The sequence below is a fragment of the Podarcis melisellensis genome (assembly GCF_964234715.1).
Source record: "Podarcis melisellensis genome assembly, chromosome: 18".
NCBI lineage: Eukaryota > Metazoa > Chordata > Lepidosauria > Squamata > Lacertidae > Podarcis > Podarcis melisellensis.
This window is the reverse complement of record NC_138536.1, coordinates 1,193,194-1,220,193: the sequence shown is the minus strand read 5'-3', so window position 1 is coordinate 1,220,193 and position 27,000 is coordinate 1,193,194. Positions and strand designations below refer to the sequence as shown.

Below are 27,000 nucleotides of genomic sequence, written 5' to 3'. Positions count from 1 at the left end.
TGCCACGTGGGGGATTCTTGAATGAAAAGAGGGACGTCCTACTCCATCCCCTCCAACGTTTCTCCTGTGAAAATAGGGACGTCCTATTCCATCCCCTCCAATGTTTCTCCCCTGAAAATAGGAACGTCCTATTCCATCCCCTCCAACGTTTCTCCCCTGAAAATAGGAACGTCCTATTCCATCCCCTCCAACGTTTCTCCCCTGAAAATAGGGATGTCCTATTCCATCCCCTCCAACGTTTCTCCCCTGAAAATAGGGACCTCCTATTCCATCCCCTCCAATGTTTCTCCTGTGAAAATAGGGACGTCCTATTCCATCCCCTACAACGTTTCTCCCCTGAAAATAGGGACGTCCTATTCCATCCCCTCCAACGTTTCTCCCCTGAAAATAGGGATGTCCTATTCCATCCCCTCCAACGTTTCTCCCCTGAAAATAGGGACCTCCTATTCCATCCCCTCCAATGTTTCTCCTGTGAAAATAGGGACGTCCTATTCCATCCCCTACAACGTTTCTCCCCTGAAAATAGGGACGTCCTATTCCATCCCCTCCAACGTTTCTCCCCTGAATGGGGACATCGTAAGAAAAAGCGGGACATTCTGCGATCAAATCAGAAACTGGGACGGCTTCTGGCAATCCCTGGAAATCAGGGACACGTGGAGGTTCTGATATAGGTATATCTCAATATTTAGCTGCTGATATGTCCCGGTGTTGAAAACAAGATATCGCCCAGCCCTAGCACTTAGCAGAGGTCAAATTACTTGGTGATTTTTTTTAAAGGGCTGGATATAATTTAAGGGCACAGAGGCGACCCATAAACTCCTGGCGGAAAAAAGGCCACAAATAACTCCCTTGTGGTTTTCTTCCCTGCGGCCTGTGGTGAGCCACAGATGAAGGGTTCGTGTGATCGCTGTGAAACCCACGCAGAGCGATTATAGTGAGAGGAGTACGATCAGCGGCACAGTCTCTCTCCTGCCAGGAAGAAGGAGAAAGAGAAGAATGGATCCCTCAGCCATCAAAGCCACCCTGAAGGTCCTGGGCTTGTGTGCGGTTCTTCTTCTGGTGTTGGCCGCCGTGACCGTATCTGTGGCCGTCATGGCGTGGCACTCGGAAGCGGCTCGCCAGCTCAGGGGGTGCCGGGAGCAGGTGGCAAACGAGACGGCAGCTCTGGGGGACAAGGTGGCCGAGCTGGAACGGGAATGGGCCGGGCGCAAGAAGCAGCTGGAGAAGCTGGCCCAGCGAGAGAAGGACTTGCAGAAGCAGCTTGGCCAAGCCAAGGAGAGCAGGAAGAGGCTCAACGCCACCTTGATGGGCTGCTTGGAGAACGTGGTATTTTGGGCTCGGGTGGGAGGGGAACGTTATAGGCCCTATTTTCAGGGGAGAAACGTTGGAGGGGATGGAATAGGACATCCCTATTTTCACAGGAGAAACATTGGAGGGGATGGAATAGGACGTCCCTATTTTCACAGGAGAAACATTGGAGGGGATGGAATAGGACTCCCTATTTTCACGGGAGAAACGTTGGAGGGAATGGCATAGGACGTCCCTATTTTCGCGGGAGAAACATTGGAGGGGATGGAATAGGACGTCCCTATTTTCAGGGGAGAAACGTTGGAGGGGATGGAATAGGACGTCCCTATTTTCAGGGGAGAAACGTTGGAGGGGATGGAATAGGACGTCCCTATTTTCAGGGGAGAAACGTTGGAGGGGATGGAAGAGGACGTCCCTATTTTCAGGGGAGAAACGTTGGAGGGGATGGAATAGGACGTCCCTATTTTCAGGGGAGAAACGTTGGAGGGGATGGAATAGGACGTCCCTATTTTCAGGGGAGAAACATTGGAGGGGATGTAATAGGACGTCCCTATTTTCGCGGGAGAAACATAGGATGTTCGTACGATGTTATGTGCTGGCTCTGCACGGATCTGGGCTCCAGCTGTTTACCCCTGGCCTAAAGAACCCTAAACCCTTTTTTTGGAAACTCTATTTTGAGTCAGTCCGGTGCAGAGACAGCTTATTCCGAGTCTCTGCCACGCCTATCCAAAGTTCTTTTTTCGGGCAGACGTATAATTTTTATCCTCCTCCAGGTACACTCTGCAAGGCCGCTCAGCCCCAGCTTCTCAAAAAAACACATCCTACCACACAATCGCTTGCCGGGCTGGAACAAGGCCAAGATTCTGGGACCTTGAGAGCCTTTGCCGTCCTCCTGGAGAAATATAAACAGACACAATAGCAGCCTTTTCCTGGGAAAAGCCCAACTCTGGAAAACGAATCGCTCACCTCCATTGTTCTCCTTCGAGCAATTTCCTTTTCAGCTGGTGGAGGTTGTAGGGCCGGAAAAGGGGGCTTGGGGAGGTTTTTGTGGGGCCTGAGTCCATTTCCTCTGCCTGCAATTGTCCCCATTATTTCTTGAGGTTTTGCAGAAGCGTCCAGATATTGTCCGTTTTTAGTTTTGTCCTGGTTTTCCCGTGCTCCCTTGGGCACCGGCCAGTCCAACCGCCAGCCCAAAGGGTGAATTTACATCTTTGCTTTGCCATTGTTGAAAGCATTCATGGTTTACCTTCAGTTTTTCCTTCGGGTGGCGCTGTGGGTTAAACCACAGAGCCCAGGGCTTGCCAATCAGAAGGTCGGTGGTTCGAATCCCCGCAACGGGGTGAGCTCCCATTGCTCCGTCCCTGCTCCTGCCAACCTAGCAGTTCGAAAGCACCTCAAAGTGCAAGTAGATAAATAGGTACCGCTCTGGTGGAAGGTAAACGGTATTTCCGTGCGCTGCTCTGTTCGCCAGAAGCGGCTTAGTCCTGCTGGCCACATGACCCAGAAGCTGTACGCCGGCTCCCTCGGCCAGTAAAGCGAGATGAGCGCCGCAACCCCAGAGTCGGTCACGACTGGACCTTACAGTCAGGGGTCCCATTACCTTTACCTTACCATCAGGTTCTCCGGAGATGTCAACAACTTTGGTGGGACCAATCCTAAGAAAAGCTGAGCAACTTTTGGGTAAAGGTAAAGGGACCCCGACCATTAGGTCCAGTCGTGGCCGACTCTGGGGTTGCGGCGCTCATCTCGCTTTACTGGCCGAGGGAGCCGGCATCCAGCTTCCGGGTCATGTGGCCAGCATGACTAAGCCGCTTCTGGCAAACCAGAGCAGTGCATGGAAACGCCGTTTACCTTCCCGCCAGAGCAGTACCTATTTATCTACTTGCACTTTGATGTGCTTTCGAACTGCTAGGTTGGCAGGAGCAGGGACCGAGCAACGGGAGCTCACCCTGTCATCGCGGGGATTCGAACCGCCGACCTTCCGATCGGCAAGTCCTAGGCTCTGTGGTTTAACCCACAGCGCCACCCGTATCCCCAGGGGTTCCTTTACCGTTACCTAATTTTTTGGGTGGCCCGAAGAGAGTGCGGCCCTAAGCTAGAGCTTGTTTAGCTTATATGTAAATCCGGCACTGGCGACGGCAGACCCTCCCCCCTTGCCTGTTTCTTCAAAGGTGGGGCGTGGCCACAGGTGGGAGGGTGCTGTGTGGGCGTGGTCTATACAAGGGGCGGGGCTACAAGTCCAGGACCCACATTGTAAGAGATGCTGCCCCACTCTGTCTCTCTTGCAGACCCGTTTGGATGCCAACCTGACAGAGCTCCACGGTGAGATGTTCACCCTCCAGGCTGAAGGGGTGGAGATGGACGGTCGTAACAGCGCCCTGCTGGGTAATAACGATAATAATTGCAATCATAATGATTTATTACTTGTACCCCGCCCATCCGAGTTGCGGATGTTACAAGGGGAGAGCCACTGAAAAGTCATCTGTAATGATTTCTTTATAGGTCTTGTAAGGTCAAAGCTTACTGGGAAACGATATATAATGAATTGAAAAATATGTTAATAATAATAATAATAATAATAATAATAATAATAATAATTTATTATTTATACCCGCCCCTCTGGCTGGGATTCCGGTCCTACAAACCTGCCTGGGCTCCGAGGTATTCAGGGGCCTCCCTTCCCTCAACCCTGGCACCCTCGGTGGCGACCCATGGCAGGGCCTTCTCGGTGTTGGCTTCCTCCCAGATTCTGCTACATTAGTTGGTTTAGAATGTTATAAAGGCGTCATGTGAATGTGACACCAGAGGGCGACGTAGAGCCGAAATCAGAAGTCAATGGTAATTCCCATTGTGAGCTTTTATAACGGTTTTTTTTCCCCCATAGCGTTTTTTTTATAGCTGTGTAGATCCAGCCTGGAACTCTTTTACCAGAGAAGCTAATAAGAATAATAATAATAATAATAATAATAATAATAATAATAATAATGGCCAAAATTGGAAGTCAATGGTAATTTCCATTGTGAGCTTTTATAGCGGTTTTCTTCCCGTAGGGTTTTTTATAGCTGTGTAGACCCAGCCTGGAACTCTCTCCCTGGAGAAGCTAATAATAATAATAATAATAATAATAATAATAATAATAATAATAATAATAGTAGTAGTAGTAGTAGTAGTAGTAGTAGGAAGTCAATGGTAATTTCCACTGTGAACTTTTATAACGGTTTTTTTTCCAAAGCGTTTTTTTTATAGCTGTGTAGATCCAGCCTGGAACTTTCTCCCCGGAGAAGCTAATAAGCCAATAATAATGATAATAATAATAATATACTTTCCCCCTACCTTGTTGGAGAAGGGGTGGGCTTGGAGGAAGCCTGGAAAGCTTTTTCTGCATTGTGCCGTTGTTCTCAAGCCCGTCTCTCGGCCCTTTCCCGCTCGCAGCGGAGATGTCCCGGTGGCGGCAGCAGGCGGCCAGCTTGGAAGAGCGGCTGGAGGCAGCGGCGGGAGAAAAGGCCGCGGCCGAGGCGGAGAGGGAGTACTGTGAGGCGCGGCAGGCAGCGCTGCAGGAAAGTGTGTAAGTCGAGTCTCCATGTGTCCCGGGGGGAAAGTTACCGTTGGCGTAGTCAAAGTCCGGTCCTGGGTCACTAGCGTGGAAACAGTTCACAAGGAGCGGGGCAAGGTCCAAAGCCGGAAGCCGGGCAGAGACAGAAACACTGGAGGGTCAGGTCTGGGTCCGGGCAGGAACAGGTACTCAACAACGACGTTGCTCCTGCAACCTGGGACCGGGCTGACTGGCCTTTATCTTCTCTGAGGCCAGGGGCGGTCCCGGCCCCCAGGAGACTCGCCTCTCCTGGCCTTAAGGCGAGCACTCCTCCTGGGAGAAACCAGTTCCCTCCGCCTCTCTGCCCTGAGCCTCTGCAGTTCAGGAGAGGCTGAAGGGTTACTGGACCCAGGGGGAGACTCACCTTCCTCTGGCAGGGCCGGGAGAGGCGCACCTGTAGGCACTGTGTCCTTAATCACCTCTGGAGCTGGAGTGGAATCACCTGGTGCCTGCTCCTGAGGATCCGGCACAGGTGCAGGCGCTTCAGATCCAAGGTCCTGCCCCAGCTCAGCCGGCCCTGGAGGCGGGGACTCCTGTGCAGGCTGGGATTCCTCCGGTTCAGCCTCTGAATCGGATTCCCAGGCCATCACACCATGGCACTTTCGACCGTTGCAGAGAAACAAACCACAGAATCTAACACAAAGGTCAGCAACCTAAGGCCCATGGGCCGGAAGCAGCCCATGGGGGTCGCTTAACCGGCCCATGAGCTGCTCTCGAACCTAGCTGGCAGCTTGGCGAGTCCCCGTTCAATGCGCTAAACCAGCGCGGAGCAGGGACTGTCTTCCGCAGCTCCGGAAATCGTTTCTGCGCATGCACAGACGCCGGAAATCACTTCTGCGCAGGCGCGGCTTTGGGCATGCGCAGAAGTGATTTATGGCGTTGCACTGCCCCTGATATAGCAGAGCAGTCCTAGCTAAAAGCTGGTCAAACGAAGAAGGAAGTCAAAAAGTGAGAGGTGTGCTGTGTGACTCGTCCTTTTGTTACCTGGACAGGTGAGGCCACGCCCACCTTCTATCACATGCAAAAGGAAGGATGCTCCAGCCAGGAGGAACAGGAAGCTTCGACCAGCTGGACTAAACATTCCCTCCCATGTCTTCTCTAGCATCGCAAGGAATGTTGTACTTGACTGCCTCTCCTGGATCACGTCCCATACAGTAGCTCCTCAAATATTTCTAAATATATATATCTTGTGGGAACGTTCAGGGTGGCAGGAGAGGATATATTGTTTATTCATATCCTTCCTAATCTTGCGCTAGCAAATTCCTTTACTTAGCAGAGTTTACACCCCCTTTTTACATGCACAGCAGATAGCGGGTCGCAGGCTCGTGTGAGCCTCTCACTATTATACAATTCAGTCAGAAGTTTACTCACACGTTCAGTTCACAGATGGATCCTTGAAGGCAGACTTAGTTACAAAGTATATACATGTGGATCTACCCCATATGGGGGGCATACATTCCCCTTTTACATGCACAGCAGATGGCTGGTCGCAGGCTCGTGTGAGCCTCTCACTATTATACAATTCAGTCAGAAGTTTACTCACACGTTCAGTTCACAGATGGATCCTTGAAGGCAGACTTAGTTACAAAGTATATACATGTGGATCTACCCCATATGGGGGGCATACATTCCCCTTTTACATGCACAGCAGATGGCTGGTCGCAGGCTCGTGTGAGCCTCTCACTATTGTACAATTCGGTCTGTCTTCAGATTGAATTGTACGTTCCTGCTAAGTTCCCTTGAATCCCTCTTAAAAGAATAAAGGCGCCACAGTCTTATTCAAAGTCAATAAAGGAAGTTTACTCACATCAGTTCACAGTTGGATCCCTGAAGGCAGACTTAGTTACAAATATGTACATGTAGATCTGCCCCATATGGGGGAATAATCCCAGTGCTTCTGGTAGCTGAGAGCTAGCAGAGCAGTCCTAGCTAAGAGCTGGTCAAACGAAGAAGGAAGTCAAGAAGAGAGAGGTGTGCTGCGTGACTCATCCTTTTGTTACCTGGACAGGTGAGGCCACGCCCACCTCTAGTCACATGCAAAAGGAAGGACGCTGCAGCCAGGAAGAACAGGAAGTTTTGACCAGCTGGACCACACATTCCCTCGCATGTCTCCTCTAGCATTTCCCAAGGAATCTTTCCTCCTTTTCGAAACCCCATTTGCACCAACCCTAAAAAACACGCACCGAGGTCAGAAGACAAAAGCGAGCGGACCTGAAAACAAAAAAACAAACCTCAAACGTACCTGAAACCGGCAGTTCGAGATTTTTAAAAGGGAAATTGCCTTTTAAAATCTTATTTTTCATGCAAAAGGAAGGATGCTCCAGCCAGGAGGAACAGGAGGTTTCGACCGGCTGGACCAAACATTCCCTCACATGTCTTCTCTAGCATCGCAAGGAATGTTGTACTTGACTGCCTCTCATGGATCACATCCCACATATATTGGTGATAATTTGATGTAGAGATAATCTGTCGGGGGGGCGGGGTCTCGTCAGTCCGCCTCCCCCTTCCTGACGTCTCTTTCTCACCTTTTATCTCCCCAGGCACGGCTACCTGTCTGAAATCGCCTCCCTCCACCGTCGCCTTCAGGGGCGTCCGTCCTCCTCCGGCCGCAGGTGCCCCCCGTTCCGGTACTTATTGTGGGGGCTGGCGATCTTTTTCATTCTTGACCCTCTCGTAAGTTTTCAGAGCCGAGAGGGTTCCCCTGGGGCGATCCCTTGCTCAAAAGGGTGGCGATCACCCTGCCGCGAGAGAAAGATTTGGCATCCGTCACTCCGGCTTGACTTAACCCGGCGCAGTCAAACGTATTCTGCCCACCTTTGCGAATCAGGTTTATTTATCGGAATATGCAGGGTTTGAACTGTATGCAAGGAGCAAATTGAAGAATGGAAGCCGTAGCTTAACGCAAGGGATGCTTCAAGGTAAAGGTAAAGGACCCCTGACCATTAAGTCCAGTCGTGGACGACTCTGGGGTTGCGGCGCTCATCTCGCTTTATTGGCCGAGGGAGCCGGCGTACAGCTTCCGGGTCATGTGGCCAGCATGACTAAGCTGCTTCTAGCGAACCAGAGCAGCGCACGGAAACGCCGTTTACCTTCCCGCTGGAGTGGTACCTATTTATCTACTTGCACTTTGACGTGCTTTGGAACTGCTAGGTGGGCAGGAGCAGGGACCGAGCAACGGGAGCTCACCCCGTCATGGCGGGGATTCGAACCACCAACCTTCTGATCGGCAAGTCCTGGGCTCTGTGGTTTAACCCACAGCGCCACCCAACCCACAGCGCCACGGAAGCCGTAGCTCAACGCAAGGGATGCTTCAAGAGCTCCCCTCAAATTCAACTGGAAAAGCAACTTCGCTTCATGCAAACAGCTCAGAGTCTGAATATTTTGATAATCAACCTGATTTCCAATGGAGGTTGAATAATTCCGATTGCGACTGCAGAACATCATGGATGGTGGATGGGAAGTCAATGGAATGTCTATGGGGAAACGTGTGAAATTTAACAATTAAATAGATAAATGTTTTCTCAAGGGAACCTACATATTCCATGTTGCTAATTGCTGCTGGTTAATATAAAATTGAATTGCTTTTTCTCTGTTTTTGTTTTAACTCGCTTTCATTCATTTTGTCGTTGTCGTTTCAGGAAAGGCTGATCTTTCTCCTCTAGAGCAACTTACCCAATGCCTTCGACATGATGAGAGGTTTTGCGGACCCCTTCCTCCTCTCCCCCAACCCGTTCAAAGTCACAGATAAATACCAAATTCAGATGCAGCTTTGGGGAAAGTTGGCAGTGGAGAGAGACAGATTATTAAACCAGATTGGAATTATAGAACTGTAGAGTTGGAAAGGACCGTGAAGGACATCTAGAAATGCAGGGATATTCTGGGATGATTCAGATCTGTCAGATCACAATTTAAATAAATTTAAATTAAAAAAATTAATTTAAATTTAATGTTCAAATAAAACGTTGTTCTCTGACCCAAATAATTAAATCTGCCTTGTTGTGGTTTTTCCTCTTGATGTTTTCTTCTCCCTTGCGGAAGCAAGGAACGCAACGTTAAAAAGATTCCTGGTGGATCGCGATTCTCTGCTGCAGGCCTGCTTAGATCAGAGTAAAGGGCGCTAGGATTTTTTCCTTGGGTTACTGGAAACAAAAACACCGAAAGAAAAAACCTGGATGTTTTGTCAAATGCCCGGACAGAAATTTTAATTCTGGAAAAGAAGTCGCGTCCGGGGAAAATAGGACATATGGCAACCCAACCCCCTATCTTCTTCTTCCTCTCTGGCGATCCCTCGTAGCCGAGTAAGATTGTCTTCCATGAACACAGTTTTAGCAGTGAGTCCGTAAGGGACTGTGGAGGCCAATTCTGGATCCCCACGTCCTTCCACAGTGGGGACATAGGTTTCCGGGCGGGAGTTGATCCCGGTGAGGGTTTGCCAAGCGTGCCTTCCTCTTAGCCCGTTTCTCACTTGCGTCCTGAGTTCGAGTGTCTCCAAAGCCCAGGACACCTTTGGGGAAGGCTGTTCTCCAACTGGAGCACTCGCAGGCCAGTGTTTCCCAGTTGTCGGTGTTTATACTACATTTTTAAAAAGATTTGCCTTGAGAGAGTTTTTGAACCTCTATTGTTGACCACCAGCATTACGCTTTCCATTTTTAAGTTCGGAATAGAGCAGTTGCTTTGGAAGACGATATTCAGGCACCTGCACAACATGACCAGTCTGATGAAGTTGATGTTGAAGAATCATCGCTTTGACACTGGGGATCTTTGCTTCTTCCAGTACACTGGCATTAGTTCGCCTGTCTTCCCAGGTGATGTGTACAAATTTTCAGAGATACTGTTGATGGAATCTTTCGAGGAGTTGGAGATGGCGTTTATAAGTGGTCCATGTTTCAGAAGCGTACAGTAAGGTTGGTAGTACAAAAAGAGAACATCTAGCAACACCATACCCTATAGCCTGATCTAGCAGGGGTCGTGTGTTGGATGCTGGTGGCGCTGTGGTCTAAACCACAGAGCCTCTTGGGCTTGCCGATCAGAAGGGCGGCGGTTCGAATCCCCGCAATGACGGGGTGAGCTCCTGTTGCTCAGTCCCTGCTCCTGACAACCTAGCAGTTCGAAAGCATGTCAAAGTGCAAGTAGATAAGTAGGTACCGCTCCGGCGGGAAGGTAAACGGCGTTTCCGTGCGCTGCTCTGGTTCGCCAGAAGCGGCTTAGTCCTGCTCGCCACATGACCCGGAAGCTGGACGCCGGCTCCCTCGGCCGATAAAGCGAGATGAGCGCCGCAACCCCAGAGTCGGCCACGACTGGACCTAATGGTCAGGGGTCTCTTTAACTTTACCTTACATTTCCAAAATATAAGATAAAAAACAAATAAAATAAAACCTACATCCAGCAACCGTGTTTTGTGTTGTGTTGTGTCGGCTCCTCTGGTGTAAGTCAATAGGTACCACTGCAGCGGGAAGGTAAACGGAGTTTCCGTGCGCTGCTCTGGTTTCCGTCATGCGCCAGAAGCGGTTTAGTCCTGCTGGCCACATGACCCGGAAAGCTGTCTGCGGACAAACGCTGGCTCCCTCGGCCTGAAAGCGAGATGAGCGGTGCAACCCCAGAGTCGCCTTTTGCTGGACTCATCCAGGAGTCCTTTGCCTCGTGAGTGCAGTTTATGAGTTGACCACGAGGGAGCAGCGTACGATCACTTCATCTTTAGGGATGAAGGAAATTTGGCTTTCTCTCTCCATTTCTGCTTTGCAAACCCCGAGTGTGCATTGCTCCTTTTCATACGTAATTGCACCAAGCACATTTCCCCAAGCTTGCACACATTGTCAGCACCCATGTCTCTTGAGAGATGATGGAGTGCTCCTCCGGGGGGGGGCAAAAAACTGTGAAAGCAGAACCAAAGTGACCTTCCCAGGGTGCAATCCTGGGCCATGCGTCTGGGGGTCCCAGGCTGCCCAGATGACAAAACCCCCCTCTCAGCCGCTTTAGGGAAACTAGAAGGGGAAGAAATGGAGGCAGGGAGAGATTTTACTTTCTGGGGCTCCATGATCACTGCAGATGGTGACAGCAGTCGCGAGATTAAAATACGCCTGCTTCTTGGGAGAAGAGCAATGACAAACCTAGACAGCGTCTTAAAAAGCAGAGACATCACCTTGCCAGCAAAGGTCCGTATAGTTAAAGCTATGGTTTTCCCAGTAGTGATGTATGGAAGTGAGAGCTGGACCATCAAGAAGGTTGATCGCCGAAGAATTTATGCTTTTGAATTCTGGTGCTGGAGGAGACTCTTGAGAGTCCCATGGACTGCAAGAAGATCAAACCTCTCCATTCTTAGGGAAATCAGCCCTGAGTGCTCACTGGAAGGACAGATCCTGAAGCTGAGACTCCAAGCCTTTGGCCACCTCAGGAGAAGAGAAGACTCCTTGGGAAAGACCCTGATGTTGGGAAAGATGGAGGGCGCAAGGAGAAGGGGACGACAGAGGACGGGATGGTGGGACAGTGTTCTCGAAGCTACCAGCATGAGTTTGACCAAACTGCGGGAGGCAGTGGAAGACAGGAGGGCCTGGCGTGCTCTGGTCCAGGGGGTCACAAAGAGGCGGACACGACTAAACGACTCAACAACAACATATTGAAATCAAGACATTAAATGAGCACTATTATCTATTCCTTTTTCCTTCGGGGATAGAGGCCTGCAGGGAACATGTCTCTCCTCCTCAATAGCTTTGAATGCTGTCCCCCTCCCTTTCCCCCAAAGCAATAGACGTCTGGTCACCTTTGAGCTACTCCCGAACTACCGGATTTCGCTCTCGGCTCCTGGGGCTTCCTTTTCAGAGCTAGAAATAGCGCCAGCCGGCCACCACCCTTCCAGGCTCAGAGGAAAACCCAGAGACAGTTCCTGTGGCAATTTGGGCTCTCCGGCCGAATGCGGGACCCTCTTCGCCTCCCTGAATCTCACGCTACAAAGAGAAATAGCACGCTCTGTTTCTTTACCTATACAATCAGCATCCCCTTCTTTCCTCTACCCTCCCCATCCCCTTTTCCTTTCGTGATGCGCCTTTGATTTATGGCGGCTCAAGAGTGGAGATGAAAACCCTCTGAATAAATCAATAAATTGTGTTGTGCCTTGTCTAAAGCTAGGTTAGGGAAAATGTTGGTCACTTCTCCTACCTGGGCAGTTATCTTTCCACAAGGGCCAACATTGATGCTGAAATCTAGCGTCACTGGAGCTCTGCGAGTGCGGCTTTCTCCCGATTGAAGTGCAGAGAGTTTAGGACTGGGACATTTGCAGGGAAACCAAAATGCTCGTTTACAAAGCTATTGTACTACCAAGCTTACTGTATGCTTGGAAAACATGGACCACTTACAAAAGCCATCTCCAACTCCTCGAAAGATTCCATCAACGGTGTCTCCGAAATACTTTACACACCACTTGGGAAGACAGACAAACTAATGCCAGGGTACCAGAAGAAGCAAAGATCACAAGTGATGATTCTTCAACATCTACTTCGTTGGACTGGCCATGTTGTGCGGACGCCTGACGATCGCCTTCCAAAGCAACTCCTCTATTCCGAACTTAAAAATGGAAAGCGTAATGCTGGTGGTCAACAAAAGAGGTTCAAAGACTCTCTCAAGCCAAATTTTTTTAAAAAAAGTATAAACACCGACAACTGGGAAACAATGGCCTGCGAGCGCTCCAGTTGGAGAACAGCCTTTACCAAAGGTGTCCTGGGCTTTGAAGACACTCAAACTCAGGATGCAAGGGAGAAACGTGCTAAGAGGAAGGTACACTTGGCAAACCCTCACCGGGATCAACTCCCACCCAGAAACCAATGTCCCCACTGTGGAAAGACGTGTGGGTCCAGAATTGGCCTCCACAGTCACTTACGGACTCACTGTTAAGACTGTGTTTATGGAAGACAATTTTACTCGCTACAAGGGATCGCCAAAGAAGAAAGAAGGAGTTGCTGGGTGGGTTGGACTAAATGACCTCTGGTGTCCCTTCCATTCTAGGGATTAAAGTTAGTTGGAGCGGAGCCAGACTTTAAAGGACTGCGATTGGAATAATGGGTTTGTTTTGGTATGCAAGCGTTTGACGTGTTTGGGGGGAAACACTTAGGACAGGCGCCAAGAACAATTCAGAAAGACAAAAGGACCCGAACAGATGAACCGAGCAAAGCAGCCAGATATCTGTCCCAAATCGCAAGATGATGGGGTTAGAGCTGGTTAATTGTTTAGATGATTTATAGACTTCCCTTTGCAAAAAGCCGCAGGGCGTTTTGCAAAGAAAAGAAGACGGAGGCAAAAAAACCAAAACCAACAACCCCCAAACAGGGATAAATCCAGGCAACTGCCAATTATTCCCCAAATCCTGGGATGTCTGGCTTGTTAAAGGTGCTGTTAGGAGTTGCTAAGAGATCATAGAATCATAGAGTTGGAAGAGACCCCAAGGGCCATCGAGTCCAACCCCCTGCCAAGCAGGAAACCCCATCAGAGCACTCCTGACATATGGTTGTCAAGCCTCTGCTTAAAGACCTCCAAAGAAGGATACTCCACCACACTCCTTGGCAGCAAATTCCATTTTCGAACGCTAAGCTATTGGTATAAGAAAAAAACCTGCTCCTTTTCCCTTATGGGGTACCCAAGAGCCCATATAGAGTCCTTAAGTAGGTTCTCTATTGTAGGAGAAAATAACAGAGGCCAAGCAGAGAATATTGAGAAGCAAAGCGGCTAGTAAGCCTGATCTTTATTAAACTGTTGCAACAGGGTCCTCACTCATCACACGTAGGAGGGAGGAGGAACCCAGAACATTGGTGCTCAAACCCTTATATAAAGGTAAAGGTAAAGGGACCCCTGACCATTAGGTCCAGTCATGGCCGACTCTGGGGTTGCGGCGCTCATCTCGCTTTATTGGCCAAGGGAGCCAGCATACAGTTTCTGGGTCATGTGGCCAGCATGACTAAGCTGCTTCTGGCGAACCAGAGCAGCGCACGGAAACGCCATTTACCTTCCCGCTGGAGCGGTACCTATTTATCTACTTGCGCTTTGACGTGCTTTCGAACTGCTAGGTTGGCAGGAGCAGGGACCAATAAACGGGAGCTCACCCCGTCGTGGGGTTTCGACCCACCGACCTTCTGATCGGCAAGTCCTACGCTCTGTGGTTTAACCCACCTGCGTCCCTTGTAGCTCAAGACCACCCCCCAAAACATCACGCATACATCACAGAAAGAGGTGGTCCCCAGCAGAAATGGGAATGTGTTGCTTCTCTCCTGTCTGCCAGGAGACCTGATCAATCATGCCTTATCAATTGCCTTTTCTGGGTGACCTGGCCATTCCTTGGAGATGGTCAATACTCAGTTCCTGAATCTCTTACGCATATTGATAGTGCGCTCAGCTGAACAGGTACTTGCCAGACTGTATTTACAGGGAGGCGTAAGTCCCTACAGTCCAAAGACCATTGGAAAGTTTTCCCCATTTCCTTCCTCCTTGCAGGGAAATATTCTGCCTTGGTCAGACCACACCTGGGATACTGTGTCCAGTTCTGGGCACCACAATTTAAGAAGGATGTGGACAAGGTGGAAGGTGAGCAGAGGAGGGAGACTGAGATGGTCAAGGGTCTGGAAACCAAGCCTGATGAGGAATGGTCGAAGGAGCTGGCGATGTTTAGCCTGGAAAAGAGGAGCCTGAGAGGAGATAGGAGAGCCATCTTCCAATATCTTGAGGCCCGTCGCATGGAAGAAGGAGCATACTTCCCTCTGATTTCCTCATTTTATTTCAACCGAAGCCGGACGCCCCCTGGTTTGGGTGGGAAAAACTGAAAAATTGTGGGGGGGGGCAGCAGAAGGAGTGGGGAGAGTAAGCAAGTCTAGTGATGTTCTGAATTCCCCCATGATAAAGGCTTGGATGCTTTAAAACACACACACAATACTATATATTTTTAAATTGCATTTTAAATCAGTTTCCCCCCCCCCATTATGTTTTTACTGTAATTTTACTGTTGTTAGCCGCCCTTAGACTGGCTCTGGCCAGGGAGGGCGGGGTATAAATAAAATTATTATTATTATTATTATTATTATTATTAATCAAATGTCTTTAAAAACAACAACAAACCCTTTTTTGTATGTGCTCCTGCTTTAGGGGCTAAGGACATTCTGGGTGAAAGGGCCTGGGGGGGAGGAAGCAGGCTGAGGTTAGTGGGGTATTGCCCCCACTTTGCCCTCCATGCCAAGGAGACTCTTGGGCTCCTGGGACAGAGCTCAGCCGGTCTAACATCTCAGGATTGTGGGTTGGAGCCCCACAACCGGCAAAAGATTCCTGCACGGCAGAGGGTTGGACTAGAGGATCTTTGGAGGGCCCTTGTCCCTCTGACATTTGACGATACTCCGGTTCCTTCTATGCCTTTGCCCCGGCTGACGTCCTTCGGGGCACCCTGGGGACCAGACTGGCAGAGGCGAGGCCGCCTTGGCCTTGTTCCCGCCGGCCAAAAAAAACAAAAACAAGGGGGAAGGATCCGCCCCCCGAGAAATCTCCCGGTGACAAGGGGGCCCCTTTTGATAACCAGGACCCAGCAGCTTTTTCCGGCTAGGCAGGATGGAGTCAGGCGAGAGGAAGGAGGCAATATAAACACTCGGGGAATTGGAGTCCCCGCCCGGCTGACCCAAAAGCAGCTCCTTCGAGGTTGGCAGTGGCAGTTGTTGGCGAGATGGAGAAGAACCCTTACACGATGGCCAAGCTGGGCTTGGAGTTGAAGGAGAACCCCAACAAGAGGGACTGCGGCTTCTACATGAAATATTTCTTCCTTTTCCTCTCGCTCATCCAGTTCCTCATCATCTTAGGGCTGGTGCTTTTCATGGTGTACGGCAACTCGGAGGAGAGCACCAAGCAACACCAGAAAGCCTTGCAGGAGCAGATCCAGCAATGCAACAAGCAGGGCCAGGAGCACAGCCGAGAGATGGCGGATTTCAAGAAACGCCTCAACGCCAGCCAGGTGGAGGCCAACCTGAACAAGAACAAGGCCAGCAGCTGCAACAAGACGTTGGTGGCCTGCAACAACGAGAAGGTCAGCAGAGAGACCGTCTCTAATGGGGTTGGGCTGAATGATCTCTGGGGGCCCCCGCCATCACCAGAAGCTCGCATATACACAGAGATGAGCCTGTGTGCCACGCGTTGGGGTGTTTATTTCAGACCCTACAAACGTCCCTGTTTTCCAAGGACAGTCCTGGACAGCCGTCCCGGTTTGGATGGAATAGGACGTCCCTATTTTCAGGGGAGAAACGTTGGAGGGGATGGAATAGGACGTCCCTATTTTCAGGGGTGAAACGTTGGAGGGGATGGAATAGGACGTCCCTATTTTCACGAGAGAAACGTTGGAGGGGATGGAATAGGACGTCCCTATTTTCAGGGGAGAAACGTTGGAGGGGATGGAATAGGACGTCCCTATTTTCAGGGGAGAAACGTTGGAGGGGATGGACTAGGACGTCCCTATTTTCACAGGAGAAACGTTGGAGGGAATGGAATAGGACGTCCCTATTTTCAGGGGAGAAACGTTGGAGGGGATGGAATAGGACGTCCCTATTTTCAGGGGTGAAACGTTGGAGGGGATGGAATAGGACGTCCCTATTTTCACGAGAGAAACGTTGGAGGGGATGGAATAGGACGTCCCTATTTTCAGGGGAGAAACGTTGGAGGGGATGGAATAGGACGTCCCTATTTTCAGGGGAGAAACGTTGGAGGGGATGGAATAGGATGTCCCTGTTTTCAGGGGAGAAACATTGGAGGGGATGGAATAGGACGTCCCTATTTTCACAGGAGAAACGTTGGAGGGGATGGAATAGGACGTTCCTATTTTCAGGGGAGAAACGTTGGAGGGGATGGAATAGGACGTCCTTGTTTCACTGGATGTTATGTGCTGCCGCTGTCATTTTCCAATCCTCTTTTACCCTTTTGCAAGCACTATTTGCAATCATAGCAACAGCTGAACATTCAGCCCCTCTTCCCCTTTTAGCAACAAGATGTAGGCAGACAATCTTTCGACCGTCATGACGCAGCTGTTTGCAGACAGCATCTGTTGGTCAGTCCTCTGCAAAATAAGCAGTAACCTTCAGGAGCTGAGGGTCTCATCAAACCTAAATCCGGCCCTGGGGGTTGGGCTGAATGACCCTCGAGTGTCCCTTCCAATTCTAGGATTTTATGAGTCTATGGTACGCAATGTTGTTGGATATTGAATGAATGGGGTGTGGATGGACACACAAACTGAGAGTGCTTTAAGGCCCGTGTAAAAGTGACAAGTTTATTTCGAATTGTTATGTTTTTGTGACGTGCTTTCATATCCAGGAGCATTGAGCGCCCACAAACAGCTCCTAAAGGGATAAGGTGGATATGAATAATTTGTATTGTTAAAATTTTCTTCCTGTCGGTGTTTCTTCTTTATAGCGAATGCCTGTTTGCCATAATGGCTGCTGCATATTATATATTGCATTGCCTGCTGAATAATAATGTTAAGAATGATTGTATTACCCAACTGTATTCCCTGGGTTATGAAAGCACCCAAAAGATGTTAAAGCAAAGATTATGGGATAATGCACACAGTGACTTGCGTTCTCGATCACACGCAGTCTGTAGTCCGTTGGCAGTAGGAGTACAATATGGGCATGTCTTTAAGTTAACACCTTACATTAAAAACCTGACAGTACCAAATTATCGAAGGCTTTTCACCAAAGCCAGACTAAACGTCTTTTATTCTGCAGTGTTGAGAGGAGTTCCCTACCAGGACAGACTTTGCTCATGTGTTCAAGACATCGACTCCATAAAACATATTTTGTTGCATTGTGCAAAATACAAGCAAGCCAGGGCTGAACTGATACTCCCCTCGCTGGTACCTTTCCCGGGAAAATCAGAGGCTCGCTATGTCAGGTTCCTATTGGAAGACTGGACAAATGTTAGAACGTTAGCAGTGGCAAAGTTTTTATCGGTGGTTGCAAGATCAAATGAGCCCTATATTCTAAACAAAATGCTTGTTTAACCTGGAGGTGGGCTGTAGGAATTGTGTATTGTTTTGTAATGATTTGTTGGGTCTCTGGACCGTAATAAAGATTGATGATGAATAATAGCAATAATAATAGAGAAAAAGTAAACTAACCGGAACACAGCCATCTTTTCAAATCCACCCTTCTCTGAATTTTTCAGTGCAGTTCTCCTGAGAGAGTAATGTGTCCCCAAATTCCCGAGCTAATGCGATGTTTGCATCGAATGCTGGAGAATAACGTTCAAGGAAGCATCATGGTGGGGGGGCGGGGGGGAATTGCTTTGCAAATAAAGAACGAGGAGGAAAATGAATCTTAGGCAAAACACACACACACAAATGCGTTTGCCGGGAGAAATTTACGCTGAGGTGCTGATGAATTTCCACGGGGGGGTTTAAAAGGGTGGCATGGATATGTCGAAAACCGAGCTCAAGATTGGGGGTGGGGAAAATGAGAGGAAAGGACCAGTTTCTGCCCCCATCCCTATGAAGGAACCACCTGCCTGGAAACAGGTAAAATATATAAGAGCCTGGAGAATTCCATCAAATCCAACTCAGTGATGTAACGTTGGAGAGTGTTGATCACTTCTCCTACCTGGGCAGTTATGTTTCCACAAGGGCCGACACTGATGCCGAAATCCAGCATCGCCTGAGCTCTGTGAGTGCGGCTTTCTCCCGATTGAAGCGCAGAGTGTTTGAGGACCGGGACATTCGCAGGGAAACCAAAATGCTTGTTTGCAAAGCTATTGCACTACCAACCTTACTGTATGCGTGTGAAACGTGGACCGCTTATAAACGCCATCTCCAACTCCTCGAAAGATTCCATCAACGGTGTCTCCGAAATATTTTACACATCACCACCTGGGAAGACAGGCGAACTAATGCCAGTGTATTGGAAGAAGCAAAGATCACCAGTGTTGAAGTAATAAATCTTCAACATCAACTTCGTTGGACTGGTCATGTTGTGTGGATGCCTGATGATCGTCTTCCAAAGCAACTCCTCTATTCTGAACTTAGAAATGGAAAGCGTAATGCTGGTGGTCAACAAAAGAGGTTCAAAGACTCTCTCAAGGCAAATCTTAAAAAAAAAAGTATAAACACTGACAACTGGGAAACACTGGCCTGCGCGCGCTCCAGTTGGAGAACAGCCTTGACCAAAGGTGTCCTGGGCTTTGAAGACACTGGAACTCAGGACACAAGGGAGAAACATGCTAAGAGGAAGGCATGCTTGGCAAACCCTCACCGGGATCAACTCCCGCCCGGAAACCAATGTCCCCACTGTGGAAGGACGTGTGGATCCAGAATTGGCCTCCACAGTCACTTACAGACTCATTGTTAAAACTGTGTATATGGAAGACCATCTTTCTTGGCTACTAGGGATTGCCAAGGAAGACCTGCAACCAATTCATGTTGATAAACCGTGTTTATGGAAGACAATCTTCCTCGGCTATGAGTTATCACCAAAGAAGAAGAAGAGCAATAAGCAATAAGCAATACTAATTAACACTTCTTGTTGTTTAGTCGTTTCCAACTCTTCGTGTCCCCATGGACCAGAACACGCCAGGCACTCCTGTCTTCCACTGCCTCCCGCAATTTCATTTAACACTAATTAATAGTGATTAATACTGATCAATAATAATTAATAATATTTGAAGCTGCTTTCTCCAGTCAGTGTCAGCTCTGCTTATTTTCCTCAACCACACTAAATCGTTGGATCCTAACCCACCCCCCTCTCCATCTTCCCCCAGTTAAAATGCCATGAGCAGCGAAGACAGGACGCAATTGCCCAACAGATGAGCCGGGAATGCGCTTACAACTTGTACCTTCTGAATATGACGACTCAAGGTAAGAGCAGCCCGGCCCAGGGCACACTGTGGTAATCTAAAACTGTGCTATTTTTACTGTTGTAAGCCGCTCTGAGCCCGGCTTTGGCTGGAGAGGGTGGGATATAAATAAAATTTTATTATTATTATTATTATTAATCTAGCCTTGAGGCTACGGCTGCTGGAAGTTCGGCCGAAGACAGCTGGTGCCCGCTGGTTCTCTGAATGAGTCCCTGAAGGCTGATCAGCCGCAGGTGTACGGTTGGCCATGCCAGGAACATAGCTGTCAACGTTTCCCGTTTGTTAAGGGAAATTCCCTTATTCCAAATAGGATTCCTCGCAAGAAAAGAGAAAAGTTGACAGCTATGGCCAGGAAAGGCTGCCCCTAGAGATCCGTGCAAAGCCCAGCTGCTGCCGGAAATCCTGCCGCCCCCCATAATAATAATAATAATAATAATAATAATAATAATAAATAACTTAGTTGGTCTCTAAGGTGCTACTGGACATTTTATTTTATTTTTTATCTATTCATCATCTATCTATCTTTATCTATCTCTCTATCTTTCATCTATATCTATCTATCTATCTATCTATCTATCTATCTATCTATCTATCTATCTATCTATCTATCATCTCTTTATCTCTATCTCTTTATCTCTATCTCTCTATATCTATCTATCTATCTATCTATCTATCTATCTATCTATCTATCTATCTATCATCTATCTATCTATCTATCTATCTATCTATCTATCTATCATCTATGTATCTATCTATCTATCTATCTATCTATCTATCTATCTATCTATATCTATCTATCTATCTATCTATCTATCTATCTATCTATCTATCTATCTATCATCTATCTATCTATCTATCTATCTATCTAACATCTATGTCTATCTATCTATCATCTATGTATCTATCTATATCTATCTATCTATCTATCTATCTATCTATCTATCTATCTATATCTATCATCTATATCTATCTATCTAACATCTATGTATATCTATCTATCATCTATCTATCTATCTATCATCTATCTATCTATCTATCTATCTATCTATCTATCTATCTATCATCTATCTATCTATCTATCTATCTATCTATCATCTATCTATCATCTCTTTATCTCTCTCTCTCTCTCTCTCTCTCTCTCTCACCTATCTATCTATCATCTATCTATCATCTATCTATCTATCATGTATCATCTATCTATCTAACATCTATGTATATTTATCTATCTATTTCTGTCTGTCTGTCTGTCTATCTATCTATCTATCTCTCTGACCCTTGTGTTTTGGGGGGATGGAAACAGCCCCTTGCTGCTGTCACTGCACACATAAACAACTTTTTCTTTTCTTTTGGCAGATGTTATTTTTTTTGGTTATTTATTGGTAAATAAAAAACAACTTTTTATTTTCTTTCCCACGTATAATACCTTACAAAAAAGCCTCTGTTTTTTTTAAACAAAAGTTATCCAAAACTTTTTTTCCCCCATATCGTTTTGTCTTTCTCTTCCTTTTCGAATGTCCCGCAGTTCGGATTGACTCTCTGCAGGAAAAACTGTCCGCTCTGCAGCTGAGGAGCCAACTGGAGCAGGGTGCCTTGTCCGGCGTCCAGAAAAACCTGCAGGACCAATTGGACCGGACAGAGAAGGAGAAGCAAGCTTGCGAGATCGACCGGCTGGGAGATCAGTCGCGGGTGCAGACCTACCATAACCTGGGTTCCCAAGTCCTGTCCATACTGAATCCCATCCCTGAGAACCTGAGATCGTCCTTTGAGCAAGTCATGGCCAAGTTCACCACGTGCTACCAGGTCGGCAGCGCCCGTCAGGACTTCCGGCTGCTGACAGACGCCATGAGGGACCAGTTCGAGGTGCTGGCCAGGCAGGTGGACCAGAAAGTGAGCAGCGCGGCCGAGGAGAACGGGAGGCTGCAAAGAGAGAAGGCCACTTGCACCCACAGCTTGCAGGAGAAGGAGCGCCAAGTGGGCGCCCAAAAATTACAGTGCGAGAGGGAGAAGCAGATCCTCCGAGATGCCCAGGATGCGGAGACCAAGAAGATGTACGTGGAGAGGCAGCAGTTGGTCGGGGAGAAGGAGACCCTCCAGCTGCAGTTGCACCAGAGCAAGACAGCATGCCTGAATCTCAGGGTAAGGTAAAGGTAAAGGGAGCCCTGACCAGTAGGTCCAGTCGTGGCCGACTCTGGGGTCGCGGCGCTCATCTTGCTTTATTGGCCGAGGGAGCTGGCGTTTGTCCGCCCCGCAGACAGTTTTCTGGGTCATGTGGCCAGCATGACTGAGCCGCTTCTGGAGAACCAGAGCAGCGCACGGAAACGGCGTTTACCTTCCCGCCGGAGCAGTACCTATTTATCTACTTGCACTTTGACGTGCTTTTGAACTGCTAGGTGGGCAGGAGCAGGGACCGAGCAACGGGAGCAACGGGCTTAGTCCTGCTGGCCACATGACCCGGAAGCTGTACCCGTCATCCCCGTCATCGCGGGGATTCAAACCGCCGACCTTCTGATCGCCAAGTCCTAGGCTCTGTGGTTTAACCCACAGCACCACCTGTGCCTCAGGGTAATCTCAGGGTAAGAAGCCGCAATTCTGGCGCTCCTCAGACGCCCGTTCCCTCTTCCATTTTTGGATCATAATTTTATTAGTTTTCCGTTACCGTCCAATAATAGCCTCGTTATAACAAGATCCAATGCTGAGGGCCTTCTGGCGGTTCCCTCCCTTCGAGAAATGAGGTTACAGGGAAGCAGGGACGGGCCCTTCTCGGTGGTGGCGCCCTCCCGTCAAATGTCAAGGAAATAAACAACTATCTGACTTTTAGAAGACATCTGAAGGCAGCCCTGTTTAGGGAGGTTTTATTTTAATGTCCTTTATGAGGCACAGCAAACCACACATGATCAAACAGACACCGTATACAAATTGTGCAAAATACCAGCTCAACGTAACGAGGTTTGTCCCAGTCAGATCTTTAACTTGAGAGAAAATCAATTTGCATAAATAATACAATACAACATTACCACATCACCAATCACCACCCTATTGTTTAGGGATAAAGTGGGCTAATGGAATAAATATCGGGGCAAACGTTATGGGTAGGTATTGGGTATAAAGAGAGGGGCCTGCTGTCGTGACGAGTCCTGGGAGAGCTGGGTTCGAATCTTCCCACTTAGCCATGAAACTCACCAGTTGCTCGCTCTCAGCCTACCTCGCCGAGTTGTTGTTGGGGTTCGAAAGTGCAGAGGCTCCACCAAACCTGGATATAAACGGAACTGGGCACGGAAGGGTTGGCAGGACGGCTGGTTACTACCTGCCGGAGTTGGCAGAAGGGCCGGCGGGGAGCTTCCTGGGGGCCCAAATGTGGCCCTCAAAGCTTCTCCGCCTGCGCAGCTCTGCTGAAAACTCACAGGGCTTGTTCAGAGGAGATATCAGGGTTCTTTGCTTCGCAGGGGACATCTTCGTTCCCCAGCAACCCGTTCGTGAGGCCGGCGAGCCCCGTTTCGTCCGGCGGTGCCAACACGATGGGGGGCACTTGGAACGCAGGGAGAGTCGTGAATACTGCTGGTTCGGTTTCCAGCCCACAAATCTTCCCCGGAAGATCAGGTGCAGTCGTGCAGCCGAACCCCGCCTCCCCAGGAATTCAAATCAATGCTGGTGAGTCAACCCACCTCACTTGGCTCCATCCCTTCCAACGTTTCTCCCCTGAAAATAGGGACGTCCTATTCCATCCCCTCCAACGTTTCTCCCATAGAAAGAGGGACGTCCTATTCCATCCCCTCCAACGTTTCTCCCCTGAAAAGAGGGACGTCCTATTCCATCCCCTCCAACGTTTCTCCCCTGAAAAGAGGGACGTCCTATTCCATCCCCTCCAACGTTTCTCCCCTGAAAATAGGGACGTCTTCTTCCATCCCCTCCAACGTTTCTCCCCTGAAAATAGGGACGTCCTATTCCACCCTCTCCAACATTTCTCCCCTGAAAATAGGGACGTGCTATTCTATCCCCTCCAACGTTTCTCCCCTGAAAATAGGGTAAGCGACCGGTTGCTCCTGTTCAGAAGGCGAAACCTTACCTCGGAACATGTTTCCTTTGTGTTCCTTTAGATCGATTGAGAACTCTGGAGAACAAGAAACCCCCTTTGGAGAATGGGAAGCTGCAGAACCAGCCGCCAGCCGTCCTCGCGGGACAACCACCCAGGTCCTGTAGTGAAAAAATGTGATTTTAATACGTTCCTGGTCTATGGGGCAGAAAGAAGGGGCTGAGCTACTCTTCTGTTGGGTTGCTGGAAAGTTTGGATGCTTCGGGGTCAGAGCCCAGTAGATAAGGTGTGGTGTCAATATGGGGGTGATCCCAGGTTATGGGGGCAGGCGGATCAGGTCCCAGATTTCAGAGAATCACAGGATCATAGAGATGGAAGTCTCGTGTCCAGATCAAGGGAAGTTGGAGACCTTCTCTATTCTGCCTTGGTCAGACCACACCAGGGATACGATGTCCAGTTCTGGGCAGCACAATTTAAGATGGATGTGGACAAGCTGGAAGGTGGGCAAAGGAGGGAGACCAAGATGTTCAAGGGTTCTGGAAGCCATGCCTGATGAGGAACGGTTGAAGGAGCTGAGGATGTTCAGCTTGGAAAAGAGGAGACTTGAGAGGAGACAGGAGAGCCATCTTCCACTATCTCAAGGGCTCTCTCATGGAAGCGTGAGGAAGCTTATTTTCTCCTGCTCTGCAGGTAGGACTCGAACCCGTGGCTCCGAGTTGCAGGAAAGGAGAGCCCGACTCAACGCCAGGAAGGGCTTTCACGTGGTCAGAGCTGTTTGACCATAGGAAGGTCTACGATTCTATGTTCTCCAGATCAGCCTTTCTCAACCTGGGGGTCCCCAATGTTGTACTACAACTCCCATCACCCCTAGCTAGCAAGGCCAGAGCTCAGGGGTGATGGGAGTTGTAGTCCGACAACATCTGGGGACCCGCAGGTTGAGAACCGCTGCTCTAGATCTTATAGATTCGCAAAGTTGTACTCAGGGACCCCTGAAGGTGATCCAGCCCAACCTGCTTACAGTGCAGGAATCTGAGCTCAAACTTCCATGGCAGGTGGCGATCCGAACCTCTGCTTAAAAACTTTCAAGGAATGAGAACTCCACCCTGGCCCTGGCCCTCTTTTAAGCTTGCCTCAACCTTCCCACTCGATTTGTTTTTCTCTAATTTGGTCAGAATCGAGCCCACGCTTCCTAAATACATAACTTCTGGTCAACAAGCCACCATAGATTTAGAGGGCCATGGGGACCATTTCAGACTCGGCTTCCCATGTACTATCTGAAACCCAAGGAGGGCCTTGGTTGCCAGATGTCCAGTGCTGGATGTACATCTAAGCTAAACAAGCTCTAGCTCAGGGCCCCACTCTCTTGGGGGCCCTCAAAAAATATAAAGGGGGGGAAAACCCCTGGATGTACATTTCCAAAATATAAGATTAAAAGCAAATAAAATAAAACCTACATGCAGCAACCATGATTTGTGTTGTGTAGGCTCCTGTGATGTAAGTCATGGGTCCCGCCTGCTAGCCTGCTCCCTAAAATATCCCTGGTTTGCTCCTTTCTATATATAGGGTGCCGACATTCTGCATGGACTGGTTGCAGGGCAACATGGGCAAATAGCTTGAGATACCTATGAGGTCCATCAATTGCCATATGGCATATATTCAACACACACCAAAAGCGACAATTTGTTGTGGACAAAGGACAGCTGGACATATGAAGGGCCCCATTACCTCCAGTAGCTCAGGACCTCATCAAACCTAAATATGGCCCTGCAGATGTGGGGGGTGGGGGGTTCCAGCTCTCCCACCCTACGAAGAATGGGGAACAGCAGGAAGGTTTGTCTGTGTGTCTTTGTGGTTTGGGCTGATGCTGGAAGCGGGAGATACAGAGGCATGTCTCTACCCGGGCTGGATTCGAAACCGTGGCTTGGGGCGTTGGTGGAAACCGAAGCAGGAGGCAAGGTCTTCATGCCGTGAGCCCCTCCATTCTATACTCAGGCTGTACATTTGCAGAAATAGAACCATGAATCCTAAAGCGGGGTTGCCATAGGTGCGGATTTTGCCATAGGTCCGGATGATAGTCATTGTTTGATGGTGGGGCTTTTATCCATTTCCGCAGCCACACAATCAATCAATCAGTAGCTGGTCTGGGTTCCGCACAGTCACAAAAACAAATGAACTGAAAAAGCCTCAAAAACAAAATATGCAAAATAAAGAGCAAAAACAAAAGTGCCTAACTTACTCCGTTCTGGAAATCCGTTTGACTTCTGAAATGTTCGGAAACCGAGGCGCGGCTTCTGATTGGCGCGGGCGCCCCGGAAACAATAACCGACAGCCGCGTCAGATGTTCGGCTTCCGGAAAACGTTCAAAAACCAGAACACTCACTTTCGGGTTTTGAGAACCAAGGTACCAGTGTATCCGAATACGTTTGTAAATATCAATGGCCTACTGTATAAACTCATTCAGAATTTGATTTCTTCCCGCCACAGCGGTTAAAGGAAATGGCGCCAAAGGCCTTCAGGAACAGCACCTGGGAATTAAGACTCGATTGTTGGAAAGGGAAGAGTGCGGAGTTTGGAAATTTCCTCACCTGGAGATGCATTTCGGACGGGACAGGGAATCGAAGCGGAAATGGACATCAGCACTGAATGGGGAAAACTGCCCTCTTCCCTGGTATCTTCCCCCAAACCCTCGCTGCTTCTTGGCGACACAACCGATGCCCAATTTAAGATCTCTTATCCTAAATGTAGCCGGTCCGTTTGGTTTGTTGTGTTTCGCAAGCACACATAAAAATAATAATAACCGCTATTAATGATGGTTTACCTTTCTACTCCCCAACCCCTTAGCGGATCATTCCTTTTCCCTTTTCCCGATCCAGTTTTGGATCAGGAAAGCCCTCGCAAGAAATTTAGATGCTCTAAAAGCAGGCATGTTCAAGAGCTTGATCGCGATCCACTGGTTGATTACACCCCCAGCTTTCCCTCCCAGAAATGAAAGCTCAACAACTTAATCTGAGCAAAATGTGGTTTGAAATTCATACCCTGAATTTTGCAATGCAGTTCCCCAACTGGCGGATTCATGCAAAAAATGCATTTGCTCCGGGAAATTATGCATGGAGACGCATCTGTTGGCAAAAGGCACACACAGAAATGTGTTTATATCCTGTGGAGATCTCCTGGGGGAAATCTGTGTGTCTTAGGCAAAGTTGCAAAGTTGAAAGGTTTTTCA

The 27,000-nt window shown here is 48.8% G+C and overlaps 2 protein-coding genes and 1 long non-coding RNA gene across 5 annotated transcripts in view; 2 read left to right on the top strand and 1 right to left on the bottom strand.

Annotated features, from left to right (window-relative positions):
* The window catches only part of LOC309361025, a 113,247-nt gene that overhangs the window by 6,140 nt on the left and 80,107 nt on the right, over nt 1–27,000 (bottom strand). The gene's annotated exons all lie outside the window — the stretch shown is intronic.
* Nucleotides 44–8,833, top strand: CCDC194 (coiled-coil domain containing 194). 3 transcript variants are annotated; one of them, XM_081895902.1, is made up of 6 exons: nt 44–1,326; nt 3,597–3,693; nt 4,741–4,873; nt 7,441–7,512; nt 8,539–8,584; nt 8,632–8,833. In XM_081895902.1, exons 1-5 carry the CDS (start codon nt 997–999, stop codon nt 8,546–8,548), a joined length of 642 nt encoding a protein of 213 aa, XP_081752028.1. In that variant the 5' UTR covers nt 44–996; the 3' UTR covers nt 8,549–8,584; nt 8,632–8,833. The 3 variants fall into 3 exon arrangements, with proteins under 3 accessions (XP_081752028.1, XP_081752027.1, XP_081752026.1); XM_081895901.1 differs by having other exon boundaries at nt 7,441–7,527; XM_081895900.1 differs by having other exon boundaries at nt 45–1,326; nt 7,441–7,573.
* Nucleotides 15,512–26,584, top strand: PLVAP (plasmalemma vesicle associated protein). Its single transcript, XM_081895694.1, has 6 exons — nt 15,512–15,941; nt 19,652–19,748; nt 21,270–21,883; nt 23,191–23,395; nt 23,842–23,935; nt 26,262–26,584. The coding sequence occupies exons 1-6, from the start codon at nt 15,585–15,587 to the stop codon at nt 26,266–26,268; spliced, it is 1,374 nt and encodes a 457-aa protein (XP_081751820.1). The 5' UTR covers nt 15,512–15,584; the 3' UTR covers nt 26,269–26,584.